A 21026-nucleotide genomic window follows, 5' to 3' on the forward strand; every position below is an offset into this window, starting at 1 on the left:
CAGCCATGTCGGCTCAAGGTCAAGGTCACAACTCAAGGTCAAAGGTTTGAGCCTACCATTTTTTGTCCGCTCTGTATCTCTTAAACCTCTTGAAGGATAATTACGAAACTTGATTCAAATGATCACCTCATCAAGACGATGTGCAGAACTTATGAGTCAGCCATGTCGTCTCCAGGTCAAGGTCACAACTCAAGGTCAAAGGTTTGAGCCTTCCATTTTGTGTCCGTTCTGTATCTCCTAAACCCCTTGAAGGATTTTCATCAAATTTGGGTCAAATGATCACCTCATCAAGAAGATGCGCAAAATTGATGAGTCAGTCATGTCGGCTGAAGGTCAAGGTCACAACTTAGCGTCAAAGGTTTGAGCCTTCCATTTTGTGTCCATTCTGTATCTCCTAAACCCCTTGAAGGATTTACATTAAACTTGGAACAAATGATCACCTCATCAAGAATTCATGAGTCAGCCATGTAAACTCAAGGTCAAGGTCACAACTCAAGGTCAAAGGTTTGAGCTCTGTATCTCCTAAACCCCTCTTAGGATTTTCATGAAACTTGGGTCAAATGATCACCTCATCTAGATGATGTGCAGAATTCATGGGTCAGCCATGTCAGTTCAAGGTCAAGGTCACAGATCAACGTCAAAGGTTTACTCTTTCACTATCCATAGCAGTGGCGGGGGATTTAGCTGTCTTTCAGACTGCCTTGTATAAGTTATATATACCTTAAAATAATTTGTTTATCTTTTATACAGCAGTTTTGAAAAATCGGAACGTATTATAGAATGGTATTATCCGTCCATCTGCCCGTCCTTCAACATTGACTGTAAGCAACAAAATGTAACTGGTGTAGCTTTCAATTTTGACATTTCGACTAAGCTCCACTTTGGAAGGATCCTGTGTGTTTTTGTGTTCAGTCGATCAAAGGTCAAGGACATATTGACCTGGAGACTAAAACATCGAGACAATGTGCAGAGTGCAAGTTTTGGAGGGCTGGTTTCAAGGTCAAGTTCACAATTAAAGTTCAAAGGTCATATTCATGATATGCACGCGTCAGTTAAGTACAAATGATAGAAAGAACCTAAATAAAATTGCAGATTACATTGAGGACTAAGGTACAATGCACCATTTCTTTTGAAATGTCAAAATTGTGCATCCTGCAATGAACTCTCATTTGATTTCTTTAGTTACTCAAACAAATACGTTAAAAAAGGAAGGAAATATATTTCATAAAAACACATTCATGGGATTGAGAATTAAAAAGGCAAAATCGCCTGCTGAAAAAAGATTTGTCGTATCTCCATTTTTTTTCAAAATTGAGATATTGGTGCAGTTGAATCAGATCTGAAATGCCGTATGTCCTGACACATCCCTTACTTACCTGGGTGGTCTAGTTTTCTCAAAATGTCGTATCTCCCTATTTTAACCACCTTTTCCGAAACAGTATGTCTTATCAAGCCAACAAGTAACAGAATGTTGTCACAATCAGCCAATCAAGTAACAGAATGTTGTCACGTGATAAAAATTTCTAAATCGGAAGTGTCGTATGTCCAAAACTTCGGTTCTGCTTTAAGAAATAAAATGTCGTAAGTCCAAATCATACTGAATACTCTCTATGAGAAAATGAAGTACCTACAAGCAAATAAATCAAAATTTTATTTGAACAACAAACTCTGAAGAGAATTTAAAAGCGCAGACGTTGCCTATAATATACCCAAAGTAAAGCTGCTTTGGAGTTTTTAAAAATGCTTTTATAACAAAAACGTTTTGGCAAGTTGAAACTTTAACTTTGATTTTCTCGAAAAGTGGAAAGTGGTAGTTACGACAAATCGTTTTTCAGCAGGCGAAATTTAATGAAAATGATTTGTAATATTGAAACTTACATCATTTTGATAATCTACAGCAATAACTATGTTATTATCCGGACTGGTAATATATATAATTGGTGAAATAAATGCAATGAAACGTTGGAACGTTGGTACATTTGTGACACGCTTGACTTTCAAACCAGAGGGCCAGGGATCTAAAATGATTGAATGCATCAGTGTCATTAACAGGCAAATAATTGTCCCTAGGTAGGACCGCACAAAAAGCGCGACTTAAACAAGAAGAAAGTATATGTTTGATTATACCAGTATGAAGATATGCTATTAATGTACAAACAATTAATAATATTTGAGATATAATTAGAATGAAATTAAACAGCATCGGTAGCCTAGTGGTAGAGCGTCCGCTTCGATTGCGGGAGGTCGTTGGTTCGATCCCCGGCCGCGTCATACCAAAGACGTAAAAAATGGTACTAGTAGCTTCCTCGCTTGGCACTCAGCATTAAGAGGGTAGTGCTAGGACTGGTCAGCCCGGTGTCAGTATAATGTGACTGGGTGGGGTATCATGTCACGTGTCTACGGCGTGATATTCCAGTGAGGCAGCACTATAAAGTTGGGCATTGTGCTCACTGCTACAAGTAGACACCGTCGTTTATATGACTGAAAACTTATTGAAAAAGACATTAAACCCGAACACACGCACACACGCACGCACACACGCACACACACACACACACACACACACACACACGCGTTCCATCTGAAAACTTTTATAAACTGACATTTTTATGTTGTATATTGTAGGAAAACTGTGTTTCAATTATGATGCTAAATGTAATTATATATTTCTTTTATATATATCTCTTTTAAATAAACAACAAATGTGTCATGTATACAACATCAAACAACAAAATGTTGCTTGTACCAAAATATTTTTGCAATGGGAGGTTTTAGAAGTAGCAGATAAAATTCTTAAATTACAGTATAAATTTATGTATATATCTAAATCAATAAACATCCCGTAAAGAGTTCGTTTTGTACCACCACAGGAATTACATTTTCATGCACGGCTACGATTTTTTCGTCACTATAAACTGGCACTGTACCTTCCATAACTTTTTAACAAACAAAGATAAACACGTAAGACCAAAAGCCGATTGAAGGTAAATTATATGGCCACCAACAGGGTGCTATCGTTTGAAAATTCGTATATAATAAACACACTTACCACTGCAAAATGTGTCCTCTGTTAGGTCAAAAAGTAAACAAATGACGACATTTTGAACTGCAAGGCAAAATGCAAAATACGTCCACCCCCCTGTTTCTTGTTGGTTTAACACTGGATCTGCACGATCCTTACAAATACAAACATCTGAGTTTAAGTCATACGGACAAGCTCGCGATGGTGTCTATCTAATACATATCTCGGGGGAGTGGGGGGGGGCTGCGTATTTTGTTATTTGTGGTATGTGACGCCATTATGCATGAATTTTCAAACGATAACGCCCAGTTGGTGGCCATATAAATAATCTTTACTCGATTTTTAGTCTGACATTTTTTTCTTTGTTTGTAAAAAGTTATTGATTCAAACTGACGGAAAAGGACCAATAAATGTTGTTTTTATCTTTTGATCCTTATACTATTTTGCAGATGTAAAAACGTTCAAAATAAAAGAAAAGTGTAAATAGTAATCAACGCTGTAACGAGATCATTTGAAAACTTAAAATAAAACCAAGCAAAATATAGAAATACCAAACTTCAGAGGGATACTGTCCTTGGTAACTGAGAAATAGTTTTCCCAGCACCATAAAAGTCATTGTCACAGGTGGTTAGATACGATAAATGTGTCGTTTACTGTTTCAGTGCAAGCAAACCCATTTATTTGGTTGTATTTTCTTGATTGTTGCCTTCTGCTATCTTCAGACTTTACACAGGAACTTACCCCCTTGAAGGAAATACATTTTCTATAAGGCAACAATACATAAATGGCAAAGTTATTGGGGAGATACATAAATGGAATTGAGCTGGGTTTGTTTAAAGGTAAATATTAGATGAATGAAACTATCGTCATGCAATTTTAATGCGACCTTGGACTCAGCCTATTACAAAAAATTAAAATATGACATCGAAACAATATGATGGACAGAGGGAGTGGAATTATGCTTTTTACTTACTTAGCCGTATCCTAAAAGGTTAGGCTCTTGGTTTTTAGACTTCAGACAAGTTACTGAGTAAACTGGTGTACTGATACTTCAGATTGACCCTATTTATCTGTTTTACTTGATACAATCTGGTATTTTGTCCCTAATCTTAGAGGATCTGGCTGTTTTGCTGTGTTTTCGGAACTCTACCTTTACCTTTTAATTATGACATTTCCATCCCTAAGTGTGAGTCTGACCTTTGGGACAAGTTTCTGGTGTTGAAAGCGACTCTTCTTGTCTTTTAGGGAGACATTTCTGCCAAACAAAAGTAATTGCTCCATTCATGTCAAAATTACGGCCCGAACAAGCTTAAGAATGACATATGACCCATAACACTGACGTTGACCTTAAAGAGAGGAGTATGTGGTTTGTGCGCGACAGTTAATCACACTGAGGCAATCATTTCTGCTAAATAATAAATTGCGCCATGCAGTTACGACAGCACAAAAAATGACATGACATTTGACTCACAAGTGTGACCTTAACCATTAAGATAGCGACCCTTGATTTTGCTCGTGACACTCATACATAAAGAAAACCATTTCGGATGAATATTAAATACATTGCTCATTGATGGTCAAAATTATTGTACGTCAAAATCGGATGGACGTAAACAGTAACGCACATACGAAAGCACATATACAACAAACGTCAATTTCCACGACTATAGGTAGAACTCACCGCGAGCGGTCTCAACAAAATATTGGGGATGAACAGTTAATACCCAAGTGACGTTGAACTAGAAGATGGCTTAACTGCACATTTCATTACCTCTCATGAACAAGCTCAGTCAAACTGAGTCTGCTATCCTTTTGCTTGGTTGCATTTTATGCTTTCAAGGGATCGTTATAGTTTTTATTAGGGATGGGAACGAATACTGAAATCAATATTCGAATATTCGGTTTGCCATATTCGAATATATTCGAATATTCAGTTTGTTTTAATGGAAGCTTTAAATTCTTATTAAGTATTGCATACACAACGTATCATTTGTTTAAAGCGTGGATCATCGTACGTAATAAGGCCAAAAAATGTGTTTTTCGGTAACCGATCCTACCAAGCAAAACCCCGATCCTAGCGTTTATTTCACTATTCTGTCAGTATAATCATGAACATATTTAACTAATTCATGTTTTAGCTTCAAATGATACAAAAAATCAAGACGATTATAATTTAGACCGTCGCAATTTTATCTAAAAATAGCAGGTCGTCCCATTTAACACGTGACGCACTGTTGTATTACCGCCGCCATTTGAAATTTTCAATCGCGTGTAAAAATCGTCGTGTAAAAGCAAGTAAGGCAACTTAAAACCTCCTCAACACGAACTATGCATCAATCATATATTATTCTTGATTTTCTTATAAAGTACTTCAAAATTTAATGTGAATACGGCCGATTGCGGATGAAAACCGATCTGCGGATGGTCTGAAACGTCGTACAAAATATTGTGAAAAGATCGGCAATATCTACAAGTTTGGTATTGTTTTCGAAAATAAATCTACAATTTACTTGTTACATAAAACAGCGCCAATAAAAATGAACAAAAGATAAAAAGATATCACATTTACGCCTAATACAAACTGTTAATCCGTAGCGATGACCCAGATAATTATGCATTGCAATTTTCTTGTTAATTGGACATCTTTTGACATGCATCGACACATTGACGCCTGTTGCAAACTGTTAATCCGTAACGATGGCCCCTGCCAATTATGCATTGCTATTTTCTTGTTAATTGGACATCTTTGATACTCGATAAACAAACATGACATGGTTTTATTCTGTAGAATTAGCATGCTCATATTGCCCAAAATCATACTTATTTTGAAAACAAAATACAATAATTTACGAATATTCGAATTTGATTTTCATATTCGAATATTCGACCGATTTTCGAATATTCGAATATTCGTTCCCATCCCTAGTTTTTATTAATACAAACTGGGGTCAGGCTTTTATGATTGCCAGATCGCACTGGAACTGCATGACGTAGTTACATCTACAAAATAGTATAAAGATCATAACATTAAAAAGCATTTATTGGTCCTTATCATAAACAATGCATAGATCCGATTTTTCTGATAAGGAATGCCCCCCCCCCCCCCCCCCCCCCCCCATCCCCCTCCTTGGATATTGTTGCTTTGTCTCACAAGCTTTCTCCAAAATAGCGGATACACATGATACCGCTATGACGGATTCTCTTTTATTAAGTATCTAAATTTCCTACACATTATTGTGAAAAAATCAAAAACCTGTCGGATCACGCGCTAAATGAATCATTAAACTAGAGCTATCACTAAAGGTGATGAATGTAACCCTCGCATGAACTGACACAGTACATTGCAATTTGACGCACACAAGATTGCATAATTATGTGGACTGTATGTATACAGTATAGTAACAAAAAACAAAGTCCCATAACTATGCAGAATATTTATCTAAAAGAATGTAACATGCACCATGCACAACTAGGGTTGGTACTGATCACTTGTGTGAAGTTTCATTAAACTGTGTGCAAGGGTTTGGTAGATTAGGCACGCACAAGATTGCATATGCAGACTGTATGTACATAGTATGTTAACAAGAAACAAAGTCCCATAACTCTGTAATTTTTGTCGCTGAAAGAACCTTACATGCCCCATGCACAAATACTGTTGTTACTGATCACTTGTGTGAAGTTTCATTAAATTGTGCCAAGGGGATGAGGAGAGATGGTGCGCACAAGATTGTGTCTATGTATATAGTACAGTAACAAAAAAACAAAGTCTCATAACCCTGCAATTTTTTTTTCTGAAAGAACCTAACATGCCCCATGCACAACTACTGTTGTTACTGATCACTTGTGTGAAGTTTCATTAAATTGTGTCAAGGGGATGAGGAGAGATGGTGCGCACAAGACTGTGTCTATGTATATAGTATAGTAACAAAAAAACAAAGTCCCATAACTCTGCAAATTTTTGTTCTAAAAGAACCTAACATGCCCCATGCACAACTACTGTTGTTACTGATCACTTGTGTGAAGTTTCATTATATTGTGTCAAGGGGATGAGGAGAGATGGTGCGCACAAGATTGTGTCTATGTATATAGTATAGTAACAAAAACAAAAAAAAAAACAAAGTCACATAACTCTGCAAATTTTTTTTTCTAAAAGAACCTAACATGCCCCATGAACAACTACTGTTGGTACTGATCACTTGTGTGAAGTTTCATTAAATTCTGCCAAGGAGATAAGGAGAGATGTTGCGCACAAGATTACGTCTACGGACAGACAGACAGACAGACAACCTGAAACCAGTATACCCCGCTTACAACTTTGTTGTCAGGGGTACAATAATTATAGGCCTACTTAAAGGCACTGATTCTGGTATGCCAGGTATGTGGCCTATGGGGATGATAAGGTCTGCGTATTGGCGGTAAGGGCCAATACACAAGTCTGGACCATTGATAGACTTGCCTCTGTTTATCATAATAAGCTACTGTATAGCTACTGTGCAGTAAATAAATTACAAGTGATATTTCTCACCTTTATAACGAGTTTAGAAAGCTTGATTGAAATAGGGCTCAATAAACAAAGTGATAAGATACAACAGTGTTTTTATCATATTTTTAATAAATCAAGTTTTTTAACAATTACATCTCATCATTGCTGGCTTTTTTTTTATCAAAAATGTAAAAAATGCTTTCAGGCACATAGCTTTTATAAATAATAAATTAAGTGTATTTTGAACAATGAAATCTCTTTATTGCTGGATTTTATTATACATAAAAGAAACGTTATTTAGACAACACAAGGGGAATTATGCATTTTTAGCTCCGCGCCGGTGTCCGCGTCCCGTTTTGGTTATGTTTTTGTATGTAAGCTGGTATCTCAGCAACCACTTGTGAGAATGGATTGAAACTTCACACACTTATTCACTGTGATAAACTGACTTACACTGCACAGGTTTCATAACTTTATTTTGTTTTTTTACAAAATTATGCTTCTTTTTTGACTTAGAAATTTTTGGTTTAGGTTTTGTATGTAAGCTGGTATCTCAGTAACCATTTATGGGAATGGATTGAAACTTCACACACTTATTTACTGTGATAAACTGAATTACATTGCACAGGTTCAAAAACTCTATTTTGCTTTTTTACAAAATTATGCCCCTTTTTCGACTTAGAATCTTTTGGTTAAAGTTTTGTATGTAAGCTGGTATCTCAGTACTCACTAATTGGAATGGACTGAAACTTCACACACTTGTTCACTGTCATAATCTGACATGCACAAAGCAGGTCCCATAATTTTATTTTGCTTTTTTACAAAATTATGCCCCTTTTTCAACACAGAAATTTTTGGCTAAGTTTTTGTATGTAAGCTGGTATCTCAGTGTCCACTAATGAGAAAGGATTGAAACTTCACACACTTGTTCACTGTCATGATATGACATGCAGTGCAAAGGCTCAATAACTCAACTTCACATTTTACAAAATTATGCCCCTTTTTCAACTTAGGAGTTTTGGGTTGATTTCTTATATGTAAGCTGGTATCTCAGTACCCACTAATGGGAATGGATTGAAACTTCACACACTTGTCCACTGTCATGAGCTGATAAGCAATATGCAGGTTCCACAACCCTATTTTGCTTTTTTACTAAATTATGCCCTTTTTTCGACTTTCGTATTCATTCAATCTACAAGGCTGTTGAATTGTCGGGCGTTGCTGTTCTCCGACAGCTCTTGTTAATATATAAAATCCTTCTGTCCATATTCCATTTTTATCTATTAAAAATGCAACTGAACGCTTCTTTATTTCTAATAAAATCCAGCAATTATCATTTTTTTCTGATTTTATTTTGTTACTTTTGATAAAAAGATCATAATCATTGAATAAACAAACTTGTAATTTCTCTTATTAAGTTTGAAATAATTATTTTATTGTTTATGAAAAAAAAAGGTGAGAGTTTCCTAAAAGGAGTGAGAATTGCTTTGCTATAAGAGTTATAATTTAATTGTCCAGGACATTACTCAACATGACTGAGCAATCAAAGTTAGTATATTATCAATTAAAATAATTTTGTGTATATTCTGAAAAAAAAAAATAAATAAATAAAAACAGCATTTCAATCAATAAAATGCAAAACACGGGAAATAACCAATTTATCTGCAGGCAATAAAATTTATGATTCTTTGACAATAATTAGTCTACATGTCAAGTCTACAGGGGGTTTATGGACCCTTATCAGACTGGACCAGACAGGATCTTGTATATTGGGGATTAAAAAGTCTGGTATTTGGGGGTGGGGAGGTCACTTATATAGGAGATTTTCTTTGCCTTTAAGGTTACATTAATTCTATGAAGAAAAGTGAGACGGTCGGTGCTAAGGAGGTCTTCATAAAAACGAAAGTCGTACGATTTGAAAAATATGTTTATTTTCGGACCGCACAAAGTGCATTTGATAAACAATCACGGTATAGTTGTATCCTTGCAAAGAGGGATATGTCAATACATAAATTAAAGTTAAAATACATTTTCTACTGAATAACACCTGCGCGTTCTTAATTTTTTATGTTCGTGCATGATATGTTTGCTTTTACGCAACCGATCATGAATCAAAAGTTCATTCATTTCTTTATTTGCGAATAAGTACCAGTATATTATTTAGATGAGAATCATTAACATTGCATTTATTTTATATGCTTCTGGAGACTCGACTGTTCTGTTAGCTACAACATTGTTAAGATTGTGTGGAAATTCCGCAATATTTGTGTGTACCTACTGAAGGAATGTCCCGCGGTTTGAAAAAGTTAAACTTATGTCAGTAGGTATCACGGTTATCGCCCGCTGCGAACGACAAAATGTCACATCGGTGTTAATCACAAGTAGAGGGTGTGTGTTAAGCTGTAATTGATAATACATGTTTTTAATGAAAAGAATTTATAATTTATTAATTTTGTATTTTATACTTCTTTGATTATATCATCTTATCATTTGATCAGTCAATGCTACAAATCGACGTAATTCTTACAAGCTGTACACAATGATATTTATGGACATCTAAGTGGTTATTAAATGCAGAAACCATACGATAATTTAACGCATGTTAATTCTATAAACAGACGCCCCCCCCCCCCCCCCCCCCCCCCCCCCCCCCCCCCCACACACACACAATTCCGAAGTATATAACATGTTGGGGGAAATATACAGAAACACCTTCTTCCGAATGCTGATTCCATGAAAAATAAATATTTATGTGTTAAAAATAGGTAATTCAGGTATCAGAACCAGAAATTCAACTTATGTTAGTAAGGAATTTTTTCAGCTTTAAAATTCTTATAAAAAAATCTTTTGAGTGTGGCTGAAACTAATAAAAATAATGCATTCGACATTAATTCTGATATTCTTAGGAGAAAAACACGAATATTAATTTTACCATTAAAATTCTTATACAAAATATGTAGTGTGTGGCCGAAATTTGAAGATCGCCGTTCACATGTGCCTTAAATGAATTTCCTTTTATCGTGTGCAACATCGAATGAAAATCCCATGACACCTGTCTGAGAACCAATTGAAAAATAGCTTTATTTTTTTGAAATAATAAACTTGATAAATGAACATGCTACCTGGGTTTTCGCAAATATTTATTACATGTGGTCACTTCTATTTACCTGCGGCCTGGCCTGGGGGCCGCAGGTATATTGGAATGCAACAAGTAATGTAGCACATGAAGACCGGGTGATTTCACGTGATTTTTAACCGATATGCGATTGGCTTACCGCATTTATGGAACGCCGTTATTGCAATATAAAGCTGGCACTCTATATGATATATAGAGAAATGCTTAAAATAATGTAGTAGTATGCATAGTACTTGATGTAATATGAAATTAGGCGCTGCCTATCTGATGGGAAAACCTAGTCATACAGAATCTAGGAAGTGGCTAGGGGTCCGGTAACCGTATCTCTAGACCCGGAGTCTACCAGACCTCTAGACAATTCGTGCAGGGCAGGCTAGAGGTCCGGTAATCAAAATGAATACTGAGAACAGTAGCCTATTAACAAAGAGCTAGGAGACTATATCTTATCTGTAAAACGGGAATTGATTTCAGCAGCACAAGATGAAAAGAATTAATTATAACTAAAATATTTGTTATACGGTTAATCCAGGAAGGTCTAATACAACTTATCAGTTGTTCCAGGGTTAATCATATTAGTTATGATCATAGAAACCAGTTAAATAGAAATTTGTCTCTTTTCGGCTGGATATTAGAAAATAGTGATTTACTTTTTTAATGTAGATACCTAATGTTCTTCCAACAAATAAACTTTTGAACTTACATAAACCTGTTATCCTAAACACTGACTATTGCAATTCTTTTAAATGTCATTTATATTGTCAAATGACATCTTTTAGGACAAATTTTGTCCCACTAATTAGCTATGGTAAACCTCTTGTGTGGGAGAATGACAAACAACCATTCACATGATAAATTCTTATTTCAAATTCATTCTAAAAAGTTCTTGACCAGAATTTTATCAAGAACATAAACTATGTTGGTCGAAATTCAATTTTGTTTACCAGACTCCTAACAGTCTAGGGCTGTGAAAGGGAGATAAGCAACACATGCCTTTCCATGCTTTTGAATTTGAATCTCAAAAGTTTTGTTCAAAATTTACAGACAGAACATTGGTAAACTATACACATTGATGAGTTCTGCTCCAAAATTTGTGACAAATATACTGGGCTTAAAGCAAAATAAAACAAGAGCACCGCCTTGCGGATGCTGACGCTCATCTGATTTTTTTTTTTGTGTAATAGAAATATTGTCCTACCCATGATTTTCTAAGTCTAAAAAGGGCCATCATTCTTGCAAAAAGCAGGATAAAGTTATGTTTATTGATGTTCAGTGTCCACTTATGATGGTGAAAAACTGTTGCAAGTTTTAAAGCAATAGCTTTGATAGTTTATGAGAAAAGTTGACTTAAACATAATACTCAACCAAGAAAATGATTTTCTAAGTCCAAAAGGGGCAATAATTATTGCAAAAAGCAGGATGGAGTTATGTTGCTTGCTGTACAGGGTCAGCTTATGATGGTCAACAAGTGTTGCAAGTTTCAAAGCAATAGCTTTGATAGTTTAAGAGAAAAAATTGACCTAAACATAAAACTTAACCAAGAAATCTGATATTTTCTAAGTCCAAAAGGGGCCATCATTCTTGCAAAAAGCAGGATGGAGTTATGTTTCTTGCTGTACAGGGTCAACTTATGATGGTGAACAAGTGTTGCAAGTTTTAAAGCAATAGCTTTGATAGTTTAGGATAAAAGCTGATCTAAACATAAAACTTAACCAAGAAAACTGATTTTCTAAGTCCAAAAGGGGCAATAAATCTTGCAAAAAGCAAGATGGAGTTATATTTCTTAATGTACAGGGTCTGCTTATGATGGTGAACAAGTATTCCAAGTTTCAAAGCAATAGCTTTGATAGCTTAGGAGAAAAGTTGACCTAAACATAAAACTTAACCAAGAAATCTGATATTTTCTAAGTACAAAATGGGCCATAAATCTTGCAAAAAGCAAGATGGAGTTATGTTTCTTGCTATACAGGATCAGCTTATGATGGTGAACAAGTATTCCAAGTTTCAAAGCAATAGCTTTGATAGTTTAGGAGAAAAGTTGACCTAAACATAAAACTTAACAAGGCAACGCCGAAGCAGACGCCGACGCCGACGCCGACAACCGCTCAAGTGATGACAATAACTCATCTTTTTTTTTTCAAAAAATCAGATGAGCTAAAAATGCGTAAGACGGGATTCGAACTCCGGACCTCGCGCATGCAAAGCATGAATGGTAACCACTGGACCACGGGGGACTATGATACATTTCATTATAAAATTGTGTATATAAATAATTTTTGTTACGCCAGTGTGTCTGGATTCGTTTTACATTAGCATTTTTTTTGTAATTACTGGCTTTTCTACATTAAAAATTAAACTGGCGATGATTTTGTTCTTCAAACACTACTATAATGTACATTATTATTCAATATTGGAAACTATACAGAAAGCGGGACGCTTGAATCATCAAAAAAAAAAAAACAAAAAAAAAATCTTTCCACAAAGAGACCCGAATAAGACCGATTCCATCTAATACCGCGAATTTTAAACTCGTTAGAATACGACAGAATAAGAATAATTTGTTTTCTTTCGGCGCCGCTAAGTCTGCTGATGATTGTTCATAAGAAACTTTATTTTGTCGAATGTCGTCCTGAAAATGATTCACCACGGCGCAGCAGTTCCAGGAATTATGGGATAGAAAGGACAACAACAAAAACCGGTGAAGGTATAGAACATATTCCCAAGTTGAACGGTATATAGGTTTACTTTGACATATATAAAAACTATACCCAAAAGAGAATGACTGATTAAGTTTGCAGATAAAATTGTGAAAACACATTAATTCTGGGAGGACCTAATTTGTCCACCTGTCATCTTGTAGAATAGCTGTATTATACCAGTATTATCAGAATGATTTGCACGAAGTTCACGTGGGAGGAAAAAGTAGGTCACTAGGTTCTGGTGGGTTTTTTAGATGAACTACAGCGCGTGAATTCCATGCAATTGGGGTCAAGGCTAAAATATGAATCAGTGTCCTACATTTACATATTTATTTGATTGACAAGAATAAGAAACTTTTTTTCTGCAACAAGTGAGAAGTATTAGCGTTAAGGCCAGTAAAACAGCATGATATTTGACACTGTAAAGCAACAACATGCTGACGTGGCATAAATAATGAAATTAAATAATGGTAGTTGTATTGTTATAGCAGCCGATTTCTATAACAACCACTGGTCGGAAAAAAAGTTCTTTCCGTCTGAGAATGGCATATTTTGAAACGCAGTTGCATAAGAATGCAGGAAGATTTATTTCTTCAAGAATCTGAGCGCGTGCCAATCTTTCCTTTGATAACGACTGCAGTTATCATTGTGTTCTACATCCATTTGTTGACAGTTATTTGGGACGGTGTTTATTTGAGTGTCTTCGCATGTCGGGATAAAGACATGACAAATAAAGTGCATTGAAACAACGGGGTAATACCCACATACATGAAAATTTGCCCATAGAATAGTTCGTGTGTTCGCCGGACTAGTCGCTAAACTGATAATAGGGAATTTGTCACAAAATTTCAGATTTTTATGATACTTCTTTTATTTCATATAATAGTGACAAATGCCAGATTATTGTAGAGATTTTCTCAGAGAACTGAGTGTTATATCATATTGTGATATTGGACCTAAGGTATAGACTAGCTATATTCACAACTTTAAAGATATGTCTCCCTTAGAAAACAAGAACTACTATTTACTTAAATGCATCGTTAATCTGTTAACTGCAAGTGTTCTCACACTCAGTTTTGTGGGAACACTCAACTGTGCATGAATACTCAACACTCACTTAGCTTTTCGGGAACACTCAACACTCACTCAGCTGTGTGGAAATATTTAAAACTAAACTGTGTGGAAATTCTCAAATGTGTGGAATCACTCAAACCTCAATCATGTGGGAACATTCAACACTCAACTGTGTGGGAACACTCGACTATCTGGAAACATTCAGCTGTGTGAGAACACTCGGCTGTGTGGGAACACTCGTCTGTCTGGGAACATTTAACTGTGTGGGAACACAGCTGTGCGGGTGTGAGAACACTCAGCTGTGTAGGGACACTCAAATGTAACTGTTTGTATTCAAAATCAATGTAGGTCTGCGCTTCCGTTACACCGCAAGTCAGGGCTTTAGGTCAATGGTTACTGAATCAAATTCTTCTTTGTTTCATGTCACATACGGCCCCTTCAGATCTGATTTACGAATCGGTAGAGTGCCTAAATTTTCGTACAAATTTTTACACAAAGTGACGAAAAAATAGAAAGAAAATAGGTCAGTAAAATGCAAGTAAATTTAACCCTTACTTTTAGTACCGTGTCTATGAAACGTTCCATGGTTGGAACATAAACAAGAAAACCGACTTATTTCCTATAAATAAAGCATCCGTTCTACACGAAAACGTGCAAGAAACTGAAAAGATAGGATCTATTTATTTTGAACTTCTTTCGGCTACACTGTAGTATTTAAACCATTTATAGGTGTATGTGATAAAACTAGCAACGTTACTACCGTAACTTACATAACTATATAATGGACCAATTATTTCAAGCAAGAGTCACAGCCCAACGCAACTCAGTAGGCGTGTAGGGAGGGCTTTGAAATTACAGTACGTGCACGCGTAATGTCGGTCAAAAGCTATACATAGCTTATGTTTATAATGTTATTTGTATTTACCGACAATAAATAAATATTGACTTGACCTGACTTGCGTACTTGCAGGAAATTATTTTAAATGGGTCTTTTTGTTCAATAATTGAATCTCTAACAAAACAATTTATATTAAAAGTGAGAAATGTCATTAAATATTGCTCACGTGTGATTGACCGCATTTTAAGTTCGAACAGTTACCCGTGCACGTATGAAATATCAAACTCTCTAATGTAAAATCATTTCAAAACATATTCGGCACGATTTTTTACACTGAAAATCGATATTAGTTATATTTAGATGCAAGTTCTGTACAGACAAAAAATCGATAATTGGATTTTGTTGATGTCGCCGACCTCGCCAGCCGGTAGATTGAGTAATGACAACTCAAGTCTGGGGTTCTTATGACATGTATTTGACGACAAATACTGCAATCCTGCAACTATAACATAAACATTCGATCGTACCAATGGAAAACAATAATTACGAGTATTGGAACAATTGATGAATGCACAAAATCGATAATTACAATAAATACATGTTTATAAATTGAAACACACAATTACCTGTATATATATAAATGTATATAGACAATAGATGGGAAAATATTTTAGCATAAAATGGCTATGACTTTTGTTTACACTTTTGAATATGGCGGTGTGGTTGTGATTGGTTATCGATTCATGCAAATGAATGTTAAGTAGAAGATTAATCGAACATAAATATGAGATTAAAGGTCTAAAGGTAGTAAATTCTACGTAATACAACTATTTCGGACTACTGACTACAACTACTATATTAACTAACGGAACTGTATAAGGTGTTTTCGACTAAGTACAAACAAAGGTGTTAAATACAACACACTCTATGACATTGACAATAATAATATAGGCTTTTGCTTGTCAGCATAATCAAATTATCGATTTATTTTTTTATAACTAGTATCACTCATAGAAACATCGATGCTATTTAAATCAGAATTGTGGAAGTTAATTATATTAACATTTTGATTATATTAACAAGCAAAACATAAATTGAAGTATTTAAAATGTAATAATCAACTAGAGCAATGATAATGAGTCACTTACCCAAAGCCCAACAGCTAAAACAAAGACAAAATAAAGCACAGTTGTAAGTATATCCACCCAGTGTGTAAGTCCCGTAGCCATTTTCAACAACTGCGAGCGTACTCGTAAATGAAGCGCTCGTGGATACAAGTTATTTGATACGCCTGATGTGTGCTAAGTGTTCGCTAACCTCGCTCTTTTTAATAGTGTTTTTTTCTTGGTAGATAATGAATTAGACCAATATAATCCGCACCCGTCTATATAGCATATGCAACAGTAACGTTGTATATATAACGGGAGAAACTGGAGCAAAAAAAAAAACGCGTGAGTTTGTGTCAATTTACTATTTAACAATAAAATAAAAATGAACTCGCAATATTCTCACCAGTTATTTATGGGTTTAAAAATAAGATTAGTACAAACGTTATAATGACCGGGCGTCTATAATTACTGGTTCTCCGCGTTACATCGTATAGCGGAGAACCTTTGTCTAACTGTAACGGATTACATAAACTGGTCTTTACGGTTTGATACGCATTCAAGCATACATGTGCATTCATGTATGGGTATTTATACGAGAGGCGTTGTATAGAAATCAGTTCTAGCGAGTTTCTCTTACGAGAACATCTGCATTCAACTGTTCTACGTTTACACATGGAAGAAAATATGGAGGGAAACCCACCGAGAGATAGAGAGGAAAATTTAGAGTGGGATAGAATAGTAGAAGATAAAGTCAGGACGTCACTGGAAGGCCACAAAGAGGTGATGCTGAAGGAAATTGGAAGCCTATTTGAAAAGATAAGTGGTCATTCTACAAATAAAATTTCAAATATGATGATAAACAGTGAAAAATTTAAACGCAAAAGCAATGAGGAGCAATATAAGCACAATTCTAAGGTCATACTGAAATTAGACGAGGCTAATCATGATTTACAAGAGAAGAAATTGGAGGAATGTAGAGCGAATATAGCAGAAGGTAATTTATAATTATCCGTTAAATTTAGCAAAATTGTGAAATTTTTATAGAAATGATTAGTACACGTTACATCGATATCCGCCCCTGGAAGGCAGGTATGTAAAATTTAGTATTTCGCACGCACGAGTGCGCTTTAGAGAAAAATGAAAAATTTTATCGATAAAGTTGCCAAGTATTGTCTGTATAACTCGAGGTATATATTAGATATTAATTGTAACGAATAAACTGAACGAAAAATGAATTATTAAATAAATTTATTATTGAAACGAAAGAATAATTTAAAGAATAGAAAAGCAAATGTAAAATAAAGAAGTACGTGTAATCTATGACTCCGACAGTTGTGGTTGAAAATTTTTAAATATAATAAATCTGTTAAAGAGCAAAAAGTAGAATAATTTCAAATATAAAGTACCATGATTATTGATTATATTGTAGAATAGACTAGTTTATTATGCGGAGCATACATATACATTAGAAAATTACGCTGTTTTTCAGCTAAAGAGTTAATGACTCACAGACAAAAACTGATTAAACTGGCGGACTCAGCCGAGTTGGGATGGAGAGTAGTTCAAGAGTATGAGGCAAATCCATTGGCGAGCGACTCGGACGATGAGAAACGAATCTTTAAAGCGGAAGCAAGGGCTTCCAAGAAGTATAAAGCGGAAAAATCGAAGAAAGCGAAATCTGGGCGAAACTGGCCATACCGTAGACAGCAGCGGGTTATGACAGAGGCGTGTCCGGTAAATACACAACAGTCAGCACGACAGGGGCGTAGACAAGGGTTGTGTTTTGCATGTGGCAAACCAGGGGCATTGGAGAGGGCACCTGAATGCCCGGAAAGAAATACAAATAATAAGATAAGTAATGTTTTATGTACATGTATAAAGAAAGAAAAAAGTTGTAATTGTTCTGTAGAAAAATCTTCTCAAAAAGTGAAGGTAATGTATTACATTTACCAGAAAATGCAGAAAATGCTGATGAGCACACCGAAATTAAGCAGTCAGAAACCGAAGAAGCACAACAAATAGTTGTGTCACCAGTAGGTAGGTTACGACATTGTTCGAGTAAATGGAGAGAGGCATCGGATAGTGCCTACATTATGGATGTAGTTGAAAAAGGTTACAAATTACCCTTGAAAGAAACACCACCTAGTGTAGTGCTAAAAAACAACAAATCAGCACGTGACAATACGCGTTTTGTAGAAGAAGAATTAAGTTGTCTTTTAGATAAGAAAGTTGTTTCTAAATCTAGCGTTGTACCACACGTAGTGAACCCTTTAACAGTTGCATATAGTAAAACGGGAAAACCTAGACTAGTACTTGACTGTAGACACATAAACAGGTATTTACATAAATTTAGAGTAAAATTTGAAGATATCAAGGTCGCAGAAAAAATGTTTGATGAAAATTCATTTCTGTTTACATTTGATTTGAAAGGAGCATATCATCACATTGATATCTTTCCAGAACACCGCACTTACTTAGGCTTTTCATGGTTAAGTGAAGGTGATACACATTTTTATGTTTTTAATTCTTTGCCTTTTGGAATAAATACCGCAGGACATATTTTTACCAAAATGTTAAGGGTTGTAGTGTCATTCTTGAGAAGTAAAAGTCATCGAATAATCATGTTCTTAGATGACGGGATAGGGGGACATGTTGAATATGTTTCTAGCAGAAAGATCGAGTGTTTACGTAAGAAAAACGCTCTGCGAATTCGGTTTTCTATTAGCAGACGAAAAATGTAATTGGCAGCCGACTTCTAGAGTCGTTTGGTTAGGACACGTGATTGACATGTCAAAAAACCTATTGTTCATAACAGATTCAAGAATCGATAATCTTGAAGTATCGATAGATTCTGTTTTGTATCAGATAAGAATGGACAAATGTAATATTATAAACGTAAAAGCTTTGGCATCTGTTGTGGGAAAAATTATATCTCTTCAAAATGTAATAGGCAATAAAGTTAGAATGAGAACAAGAGAAATGTATAGATGCATACTATCTAGAGCAAGTTGGAACGCTCCAGTACTGTAAGTGAACAGGCAATCGCAGAATTAAAATTCTGGCGAGAAAACGTGAGAAAAATTAACCACAAAGGGAAATATTTCAAAAACATGTCAGTTTGCGCAGTAAGTATCTATGCTGATGCCAGTGCGGAAGGCTATGGCGGTTTTATCAGAAAAAAGATGATTGCTTAGGTTCTCAGGAATACGACAGTAAGAAAGTAAGTGTAACATGTATGTGTAAGCAGTTCCCAGAGAGAACTGAGAAAACAGAACACGGTTTTGACAAAACGTTAATACCAGTAACGATAACGGAAAGAGTTCGGCTCCCGGAAGTGAGCATAAATTCCGATTGTGTATCGGAAGTATGTAGAAATCACGGTAGGGTCCCGGAAGTGACTATTTATTCTGACTGTATATCAGAAGTAGGTAGAAAAAGTAGTAGCAAGCTCCCGGAAGCGAGTTTTGATTCTGAATGTCTCCCGGAAGAGGGACATGAATGGTGCCCAGAAGGTGGAAATATTGATAAATTGCTCCCGGAAGAGAGCAAGTATTTAAAAGGTTCTCCGGAAGCGAACAAAAATATTGTTACGGTAAGCAAATCAGTGCATAAATGTTTTAAAAATAGTAATCATAATGCACCCAGCAATGAAACAAGCGCGTACTGCGCCAACAGATTTCAAAAGATCGAAGGTAATTCGACATTGAAAGTAAAACCCCCGGATACGGGTTTTGAATCTCGGGTTAACACTCGGGAGAGAAGTGAAAACGATTCTGAAAAGAATTCGTTTAGAACAAATGGTATTATCAGCAAAGGTGGGAAGGGTACGCTACCAAAAGTTTCTAAAATTAAGATAGCATTTCCGGAAACAGAATCTCAGTAATTGGTAAGTGGGACACTTTTGAAAAGGTTCAAAGTTCCACTTGGAGAGAAACTGAAGCTGTTAGTAGAATAATTAAGAGCAATGCACATGTATTAAAGAATAAACTAGTGCACATATTTACAGATAATAAAAATGTAAAATCAATCTTATTAAATGGGAGTAAAACTCCAAGTATCCAAAGAACAGCTTTAGACTTAGCCAACTTTTGCGAAAACGAAAATATTTCATTTCGTCCTGAATGGATTCCTAGAGTAGACAATGAGCTTGCAGATTATTTGAGTAGATGTACAGATTGTGATGATTGGGAAATACATGACAGTGTATTTTCACGTATTGATTGTTTATGGGGACCGCATACGATTGATCGTTTTGCGTCACACTTGAATAATAAGTGTTCTAGGTTCAACTCCCGTTGGTGGGTACCAGGAACTAAAGGCATTGACTCTTTGAATGAAGTCTGGAAAAATGAAAATAATTGGCTTGTTCCACCACCAAGACTTATAGTAGATTGTATAAATAAGATTAATAGCGAGCATGTAGAATGTAGTTTGATCATACCAAAATGGAAAAGTGCCCCTTTTTGGCCACTTCTGTTAAATGAAGATGGAAATTTCAAATATTTTATAAAACAGACACTTAATCTGTCAAGGTCAAATGTTGTTGTCGGAAACGGTTTTAATGGTACATTTGATAACGAACCACTAAAGTTCGATATGATAGCATTAAAAATTATATCTTGACTAAAACTATAATATATATATACATATGTATATGTGTGTTGGTTA

At 35.4% G+C, this 21026-nt stretch overlaps 1 protein-coding gene across 1 annotated transcript in view; it reads right to left on the bottom strand.

Annotated features, from left to right (window-relative positions):
- The window catches only part of LOC123547122 (sodium/glucose cotransporter 4-like), a 71906-nt gene extending 55278 nt beyond the window's left edge, over positions 1-16628 (bottom strand). Inside the window, exon 1 of the mRNA XM_053551410.1 lies at positions 16398-16628. Coding sequence (XP_053407385.1) covers positions 16398-16478 — 81 coding nt within the window. The 5' untranslated portion in view covers positions 16479-16628. The remainder of the gene's footprint in view (positions 1-16397) is intronic.
- Between the last annotated feature and the right edge of the window lie 4398 nt (positions 16629-21026).

Source organism: Mercenaria mercenaria, chromosome 9, assembly GCF_021730395.1.
Source record: "Mercenaria mercenaria strain notata chromosome 9, MADL_Memer_1, whole genome shotgun sequence".
Lineage (NCBI taxonomy): Eukaryota > Metazoa > Mollusca > Bivalvia > Venerida > Veneridae > Mercenaria > Mercenaria mercenaria.